Source organism: Trachymyrmex cornetzi, unplaced genomic scaffold (assembly GCF_001594075.2).
Source record: "Trachymyrmex cornetzi isolate Tcor2-1 unplaced genomic scaffold, Tcor1.1 scaffold196, whole genome shotgun sequence".
NCBI lineage: Eukaryota > Metazoa > Arthropoda > Insecta > Hymenoptera > Formicidae > Trachymyrmex > Trachymyrmex cornetzi.
Window position 1 is genome coordinate 4598 of NW_017296591.1, and position 9089 is coordinate 13686.

The 9089-nt window shown below is 38.0% G+C and overlaps 3 protein-coding genes across 6 annotated transcripts; 1 reads left to right on the forward strand and 2 right to left on the reverse strand.

Moving 5' to 3' along the window:
* Positions 1 to 2131: 2131 nt before the first annotated feature.
* Positions 2132 to 3076, reverse strand: LOC108759597 (uncharacterized). Its single transcript, XM_018505104.1, has one exon. The coding sequence runs from the start codon at positions 3074 to 3076 to the stop codon at positions 2132 to 2134; it is 945 nt and encodes a 314-aa protein (XP_018360606.1).
* A 953-nt stretch (positions 3077 to 4029) lies between these two features.
* On the reverse strand, positions 4030 to 5274 carry LOC108759598 (uncharacterized). Its single transcript, XM_018505105.1, has one exon. It carries the CDS (start codon positions 5272 to 5274, stop codon positions 4030 to 4032), a length of 1245 nt encoding a protein of 414 aa, XP_018360607.1.
* A 796-nt stretch (positions 5275 to 6070) lies between these two features.
* LOC108759599 (uncharacterized) lies at positions 6071 to 6899 on the forward strand. Of its 4 annotated transcripts, none has more exons than XR_001940024.1 (4): positions 6071 to 6257; positions 6334 to 6482; positions 6539 to 6606; positions 6686 to 6899. XR_001940024.1 is itself a non-coding variant. In XM_018505106.1 (3 exons), the coding sequence occupies exons 1-3, from the start codon at positions 6093 to 6095 to the stop codon at positions 6543 to 6545; spliced, it is 321 nt and encodes a 106-aa protein (XP_018360608.1). In that variant the 5' UTR covers positions 6071 to 6092; the 3' UTR covers positions 6546 to 6899. The 4 variants fall into 4 exon arrangements, 1 of the variants encoding a protein (XP_018360608.1); XR_001940025.1 differs by having other exon boundaries at positions 6728 to 6899; XR_001940026.1 differs by having other exon boundaries at positions 6759 to 6899.
* The last annotated feature ends 2190 nt before the right edge of the window (positions 6900 to 9089 follow it).

The window sequence follows — 9089 nt, forward strand, 5'->3', positions numbered from 1 at the left end:
GTCTACGCTTTCTGATACGCTTGATCATTACGCAAAAGAAATGCTACTACAAAAGAACCAAAATCTGCCAAGCAAATTAAATGACGCGAATTTTAACGCCCGTTCGCAGGTGCATTTGCACGCGCGCTCGCGTGCGCGCTCGCCTACGCGCTCGCCCTTCGAGCCGGTAGGAAGCACGAGTCCGCCGTCGACAAGTCCGCACAGTGACGGACAAAATGTCACGTCACAATATATATATAATATAACCAATATAACCAATCATTTATAAATTTTTAAGATTAGAAACATTATTATAAAACAAGATTTGCCATATTTGCTTCTTTCTGAAAAGAAAATTGTAGTTTTCTTTTTTATATAATTTGAAAAAAAATGGCTTTTTTAAAACTATAATTTTTGTGTTTTATGTTGAAAAAAATCACAATGACAAATAATGTACTATTAAAATATTTATCTTAAGATTAGATGATTTAATTATTTTAGATACCTTTAATAACAATTGACAATTCGGAAGAGATTTATGTAGAAGAACCATTAGAGAAACGAGTAAAACTTTCAACAGATTTGGATATTAACCCATTACCGACCGGTTCATTCAATGAAATCGAAGAAATGCCAAGCACAAGTTATAACAGTGGCGCTATTCGAAATAACATTGTTGACACTGTTTTAAATGCAAACGATATCATTAATCTTGATAAAATCTCTTAAGTACACATATTATCTTAAAAATCTCTTAAATACACACATTATAGGAAGAGCCATACTATTAAAATATGAAAAAGAAAACATCATCGATAATAAAGATCGCAATAATTTATGCGATATTATTATGTCACTTTTTGAATGAAGGGAAACGACTAAATAATGCATCATTGAGTGTTCTGGCTGATAAAATAATTTATATTTTTCGAGGAGAAAGTAGATTTACATATTATGTGAGTCCTATCCGTAAAAATAAATCACATTATAACAAGCCAGAAGTTGCTAGAGGAAAGTTAGTCGATAAACATAGAAATAAACTGACCATGATAAGAAAAACTTTTGCAGCTTCCACTTCAAGAGTACAGATAAAATCAAGTAAATTTATACCATTCTGAATTACAAGAGTTGTCTATTATTACCGTACAATATTATATTGTAAAATTTCAGATATATCAAAGGAAGCAAGAGACGGTCAGATATGGCTAATGCATAACAATGAACCCAAAGATGATGTTTTATATCATTGGAAAATATCTCTTCCTATTAGGGAAATGGCAATGTTATCACTAAATGAATTTTTTGAACAGCGGCCTATTTTAAAAACACAAGCTGTGTTTAGGCTAGAAATAGAACCTGATAGACTCGCAAAGACTAGGTACTTCGTTGCTTTATTTCTATCACAAATCAGATACAAAATGAACTTGCAAATCTGCACGCACGTGTGTTGTTCGCAGTAGTCAAACATAAACATAACTTATATATACCAAAAGGAACGAAGAGTGTTTTATGGCGATTGCAACGCGGCGTGTGTGATGAAAACTCAAACAAAATTAAACGAATCAAAATACCGATTATTGGCTTCTACATACCGCCCACCAAATTAGAGTAACTAATTTTTAAACCGTCGGAATTGTTCGGCAATTTACATAGTTTAACAATTGGACGCTTTAGAATGCCATTCGCAGTACGCACCGAAACGACGCGAACTAATCTATCTTTGCCGGGATGGATCTCTACGATTCGTCCTAACTTCCATTTCAAGGGCGGAAGGTTGTCATCGCGAATTGTAACGAGATCATTAACGTTAAATTGGGTTGAGCGGACTTTCATTTTGGGCGTCCCTGCAAATGAGATAGGTATTCTGCCGTCCACCGTTTCCAAAAATCCTGGAGTACGCGTTGGGTCAGTTGCCAACGAGTCAGTCGATTCGTTGCGCCCTCCGTGACATCGAGATCAGGTAAACTTGTTAAAGGGCCTCCAACCAAGAAATGTGCCGGGGTCAGAGGTTTCAAATCATCAGGATCGCTGGACATTGGAATTAGAGGTCTTGAATTAAGACACGCCTCTATTTGAGTCAGTGCCGTAGTTAACTCCTCGAACGTGAAAAGAACGTTGCCCATAATTCTCTTGAGATGATACTTCCATGATTTTATGCCCGCCTCCCAGAGACCGCCCATATGAGGAGCGTTAGGAGGGAGAAACTTCCAGTTGATTCCTTCGTTGACGAGAGCAAATCCCCGGCGTCGGATGCGAGTTGTGACCTTACGAATCCTTGTATACTCTCTAACTCGCGATTGGCTCCGACAAAATTTGTGCCATTATCGCTCCAAATTTCCTTCGGGCATCCTCTTCTGCTCACGAATCGTCGCAAAGTGGCTAAAAAGGCTGCGGTTGACAATTCACTGGTTGCCTCCAAGTGTATCGCCTTGGTAGCGAAACATATAAACAATGCGATATAAGACTTGTTCGTCTTTCGGCCGCGACCCTTGTTGACCAGTGTAATGATCGGCCCGGCAAAGTCCACTCCAGTAACGTGGAAACAACGACTTGGTTGTACCCGTTTGTCGGGTAATGCGCCCATAAATTGCGTGGAGGCTCCTGGGTTGACTCGAGAGCAACGCACGCAGTTCCGGCACACTGAGCGGGACAAAGATTTTCCCTTCAGTGGCCAGTAATGTTCTCGAATGGTATTCAATAGCAACTGTTGATTTGCGTGAAGTAGTCTCACGTGCTCTCTTTCAAACAAGAATTTGATAAATCGATCATTCGACGGCAGTAATATTGGATGTTTTCGCTCAAATTTCCAATCGGTACGTTGCAAATGACCTCCCACTCGGAGTATGTTATTTTCGTCAAGAAAGGGAGCTAACGTTGCAAGCTTGTCCGATGGTTTTACGAAACGATTGGTCTTCAACGTAGAAATTGAATCGTGGAAATGCTTGGATTGCACGTGCTGGATGATGCTACGATGTGCCATTCGTACCTTGGTAATTGATAATCGACCTGCCGCTCGTTCGGAGGCTTTCTTTCTGGCATTTGACGCAAATCGCTTGCAATATGCGAGTACGTGATCGATCTTGGTCAACGAAGACATATTTTCTAATAACATCTGAATACCTGGTTGTCCTTGAACGATGATCTGACATGCTCATTTCTCCTTACGTCTTTCCGTCATAATGGATTCGTGAGCCTCCATCGAAGGCTCGGTTATACAGTTATCGTCGGAAATCGTTTCTGTTGTGAGCAGTCACGACGGTCCCGCCCACCAGAAGTGCAGATCCTCGAGTTTGCTCGGGCTGACGCCGCGCGATATCACATCAGCTGGGTTCTCCTTGCCGCTTACATGACTCCAACGTGTTGCTGGCAAGGTTTCGATGATTTCAGTCACCCTGTTGCACACAAACGGCTTCCAACGTGATGGGTCACCCTTGATCCAATACAGAGTGATTTCGGAGTCTGACTATGCTCGTACGTTCTCAATCGGTACCTGAATGGCCGAGCGAATGATAATAAGTAATCGCGCTAGCAATACGGCGCCGCACAGTTCCAATCGCGGCAGTGAAACCGTCTTCATCGGAGCTATGCATGATTTTGAACACAACAACCTGGAATTGAATTCTCTTTGAGCGTTTTTAGCCTGCACATATACACAGGCGCCATAGGCGAGCTCAGACGCATCGCAAAACCCATGCAGGATCAATCGTCGTGTATCATCACAGGCGACGACGCATCGTGGAACTTGTACTCTTCCTATAGCCATCAGCTCGTCGCTAAACTTCTTCCATCTGCGAAGCAATTCGTCGGGAAGCTGGTCGTCCCAGTTACAATCTATCTTCCACATCTCTTGCATGAATTATTTAGCTCGAGTAATGATCGGTCCTACCAATCCTAACGGATCAAAAAACTTGCTGATTGTAGAGGACATTCGTCATTTGGTGTTCACCGCTTTGAGTTCGCGCATTGTAAATTGGAATGTATCTTCCTTTGGGTTCCACTCTAAGCCGAGAGCCTTTATTGTTGATGCTAAGTGTCGTAATCGTCTCATTTTCACCTTGAGAGACTGGCTAGAACTTCCGCAACATTCGAACACCACTTATGAGCTTGAAACCCTTCGAATTTTAACAACTCCGTGGCTAGAACTTCCGCAACATTCGAACACCACTTGTGAGCTTGAAACCCTTCGAATTTTAACAACTCCGTGATTTCTTCTTGCAATACAATGGCGCTCCTGACGTCTTCGGCACCGGTCATGATGTCATCTACATATATTTCTTCACGCAAAATTCTAGAAGCGTCAGGGTACTCGCGTTCCCCTAACTCCGCGAGTCTATATATACATTTAGTGGCCAAGTAAGATGAGCTCGCTTCTCCATACGTGACGGTATTTAACCTATACTCTTCAATCGGTTCATCTGGAGACCGTCTCCACAAAACTCTCTGATAATCGCGGTCTTGTGGCTCGACGACTACTTGGCGATACATTTGTCTTATATCTCCGGTCAGCGCAACTTTATGTATACGAAATCGAATCATTATCTCCAGTAGACATTTTTGAACAGTTGGACCGACCATCAATATATCGTTAAGTGATTTACCGGAGCTTGTCTTGCTCGATGCATCGAAAACTACGCGCAATCTGGTTGTAGTACTATCCTCCTTTACGACACCATGATGTGGCAAATATACTATCGATGGATCAACCTTGTGCTCCCCATTGACAACTCGCGACATGTGACCTAGCTCTTCGTATTCGCGCATGAAATTTGCATATTGCTCATGCCATGAAACGCTGCTCCTGAACCGGCATTCCATTTGTTTCAATCGCTTCTCAGCGATATCCCTTGACTCTCCTAAAGGTTCCGCGCTTTCGATAATCGGCAAACTGACTATAAATCGACCACTATCATCGCGCTTAGCGGTTTTATCGAATAATTCTTCGCATCGTCGCTCAATCTCGGATCGGATCGTGGCCGTCTCCGGACCGCCTTGTTCAACCGCCCAAAATCGTTTGAGAGCTTTATTGAGAGATTCGCATTGTTGTGCGGAACAACATAGTGATGCGACCTTATTGGTACTTGTGGTAATCGAATTCGATGATAATGCAATGGCAACGATCCACCCGAGCCTTGTATTCTGTACAATCGGGCGATCAACGCCAAGCTCTATCTTACCCGTTTCTAACAATTCGTAAAAATATTCGGCTCCTAGCAATATGTCAACAGCGCCGGGTTTATGAAATTCGCGATCTGCTAGCTTCAAATTCGACGGAATTTGCAACTCTTCGCGAGACATTTCAATCGGTGGCAAATCTTTCGTTATCCTTGGAACGATAAGACAATGTACATTGATGCAGAAATTAGAATGGTTCAATTGTAAAACGATATCGCATACTTCTTGTATCGGCGTTTCACTCTCGTTTATACCCGTAACAACTTCTGTCGCATGACTTCGTTTGACGCCTATTAGGGCTGCGTTCGGAAATATCACTCGTTGGTGTGCTCCGGTGATTTCGGTGGAGAAGTAGTGGGGGTTTCGTGTGCCTTTGAGTGTTTCCGAACGCTTCCTTATCACTTTGTGTAAAAATGGACGACGAACGCCGCCGAAGAAATGTTATCGTTGCAACTGGTGTAATAGCTGGTAATAATTTATTACGATCAATTATTGAAAAACATAAGCATGAGGAGAAAAGTGATGACGAATGGATTCAAGAGATCAGTGTGTTCGAAGGCCGAGTTCATATCCGGAAAGATTTGAAGCTTGTTACGAGAATTAAGGGTTATGTCACTACAACAATACGTGACTACTCAGGAAGGCAATTCAGAGAACATTTTCGAGTGACTAGAACAACGTATGAAAATTTAGAACAATTATTGGCACCTGATTTAGTAAGGTCAGCAGAAATTGGAAGATTTACTTTAGCTGTCCGAACACAGTTACTCGCAGTTTTGTGGCTGCTTGCAACTCCTGATTCATTCAGGTAAGTTCATTTCAAATGGTTGTTCAATTTCACGCAATTTTTGTATTGTATAAAGGAAATATAACGCCTGACTCTTACTTATAGATCTGTGTCCAATCGCTTTGGCATTAGTAAATCATTGTTACATGATTCTATGAGAAGAGTTGTGGCTGCTTTGAATAATTTAGCAGATAGGTTTATTAAATGGCCTATTGATGATCAATTAAATGAAGTCAAACATGGATTTTCAAGAATTGGTTCTCTTCCTGATGTGATCGGGGCAATTGATGGATGTCACATTCCTATTCCAGCACCCACAGTAAATTATTTATATGAATTCATATAAAGCATTTAAAAATATTCTTGCCTATTATCAAATCTTGTATTTTGTACAGGTTCATCCTATCTTCTATAGGACAAGAAAGAAAGAGTATGCCATATCACTACAGGCAGTGTGTGATGCAAACTTAAAATTCACAGATTGTTTTGTCGGATTTGCTGGGTCTGTTCATGATGCTAGGATTTTCAGGAACTCTGATCTCTGGCATGCAGTAACAGCAAATGAAAACGCCTTTTTTCCTAACAACGAATTCATTATAGGCGATAAAGCGTATCCGGTACTGCCGTGGTGTTTAACTCCATATATCAACAGAGGCAATTTAACTGAGGTATGACTATATTGACTATATTCTTTGATGTCTGTATAATACGTTGCTTTAACTGAATCTTATTCTTTTGTTTGTAAAGGCATAAAATAATTGTAATATGCATCTATCCAAAATGAGACAGGTTATTGAAAGAGCTTTTGCCCTTCTTAAAGGAAGATTTCGACGGCTAAAATATTTGCACATGAGTTGCGCTGATCTAATACCTTATGTCATCTTGGCATGTTGTATTCTTCACAATATTTGCCTCGAAGGTTGTGAAGAAGCAGAAGAAGACATAGATAATTTTATATGTGACGGTATAGAACAAGATGCTGATAATAACAATGTGAATAGAGTTATCCCTGATCGATTACCTAACGATGAAAGAGGACTGCTTCGTCGTGATTATTTAACAGCTCTTATAGCACATATTGTACCATAAATAGGCTGCGTGCAGTATCTAAGAGATCAAAAAGATATGTTAAGACGTCTTTTAAATATGCATTATCTAAAAGATGTTTTTAAGATATATTTTGATATATAATAGTATAGTTATATAGTATAGTTATATATAATAGTATATATACTATTATAATATAGTATAGTATAGTATATATACTATATATAATATAGTATAGTATATATTTTTATATATAATAGTGGATATAGTACAGTATTGTAGTACAATATTTATCGACAGAGTACATATATGAATTTAAAAAACTTATAATGTACAAAAGTTTTTCTGAATGTTCAGTACACATACAGATAAACAATACAAAAAATCCTTTTAAATCCTTTTAATTCTTATAAAATTCTTTTATACAGTAACATTTTACAAACTTTAGCAACAGTATATTATATAAAGTAAGAAAAGGAATGCGATGACATCACAAGATACTTGTATATATTAGCATAAGTCTTTATCACAGTCTTTATGCAGTCTGTATGCAGAATCTGAGCATTGAGCAAAGTTCATTTTTATATTTAAGATTATTAATTATCCTAACATACTGAGAACCGAAGTCATAATAGTATCTTAAGACAATATTTAAGATAATCTTTGAATCGAAACGGGCTACTGCTCATTAATTTTACATCACACAAGTATTCTAAAACATTTATATCAATTTAATTAAATCTATTAATACTTAACTTTAGAATTAATACTGGTCAAAGAAACATTCATAACATTCAATAAACATAAAATAAAATAAATTTAGTTTTTCATTACTTAAAAGACTATTTTTCATAAGAAATATTACGATGTTTAGCAGTAAAAACCAGTAACAACAAAAATCTTAGAAGCTCACAATTTATCGATCAATTTCCCCATGACCTCTTTGTACACTTCAATCGCTGCCTTTGATTCAGCTATAGCTTCTTTATGACGTCGCTCCTTAGCTTCCTCTCGAACTTTCACATCGGCAAGAAGAGCAGCAGACCAATCTTTCAGCTCTCGTTGAACTCTGGTCATCCTTTTCTTTTGTTTAGGAGTTTCTTGGGTCTGGATCGATGACTCAGAACTTTCATTCACTTTCTCAAAATCATTTTCTTTTTTAGAACTTAATGTTCTCTTCCTATTAAGATTAGAGGCGATAGCAATCGGTTTAACACATGGCTTTTCGCCCAAAACCTCTTCTAATTCTTTAAAAAATTTGCAAGTTTTAGGATCATTCCCAGACTTGTTATTGTGATCTTTTGTTTCCATGTATTTCCGTTTTAAATCTTTCCACTTGTTTTCGCATTGAATAGGAGTTTTTTTGTTCCATATAGGAGAGGCTTTTTTTAATTCTTGGCAGATTAGAGTCCACACATTTCGACTCTTCTTACTTTTGAAATTATTTTGGTGGTCTCGCCAAAGATAAATAAGATATTTAACTTCATTGTCATCTTTCCAACAGGCTGTAGATGAGACTGTAGAAATTACACACACATTGATATTAGTATTTCATGAGTATAAATTGACCTTATTACTATTGGATACAAAACACTCTCAACATTGATATAATAGAAAAACTCTAAGCACTGGTCGCTATGAGTGGCTGTATTCAATCATAATGTGGTCAATTAGGATTTTTCTTTTCCCTTTAAATATATCAAAATATTTCCTGCATGCTTTGTAAAAGATTAAAGGAAAACGTTTACCTGTTGACTCACTCTGTTCATTAGTGTTAGAATTATTTAAACTGCCGTTGTCGGGTATGGACGATTTCTCATCAGAAATAAATTGCAGGTTAAAGAACTTTAACGTCTCCTCACATACAGGTACAGTAAAAATGTTATCTACATGATAAAACAATTATTACATTTCTACAAATGATTATGTAACATATAATATGCAATCAATGTTGTAAAAAAATACTGTTTTAGATTTATACAAAAATCTTATTCTTATTCTATTCAAACCAAAGCATGCAAAAGAATTTCAAATTTTGCAATTATTGTTCATATGGTTTCAATGCTAATAATATAATAACTAATATGTATATATATATATATAT

What these genes read in the sequence shown, in the direction of transcription:
- LOC108759597 (XM_018505104.1), bottom strand. Translation starts at nt 3,076, where the DNA reads ATGTCTTCGTTGACCAAGATCGATCACGTACTCGCATATTGCAAGCGA.
- LOC108759598 (XM_018505105.1), bottom strand. Translation starts at nt 5,274, where the DNA reads ATGTCTCGCGAAGAGTTGCAAATTCCGTCGAATTTGAAGCTAGCAGAT.
- LOC108759599 (XM_018505106.1), top strand. Translation starts at nt 6,093, where the DNA reads ATGAGAAGAGTTGTGGCTGCTTTGAATAATTTAGCAGATAGGTTTATT. An exon ending in TTCCTATTCCAGCACCCACA is followed by an intron (nt 6,258 to 6,333) that starts GTAAATTATTTA and finishes TATTTTGTACAG; the next exon opens with GTTCATCCTATCTTCTATAG.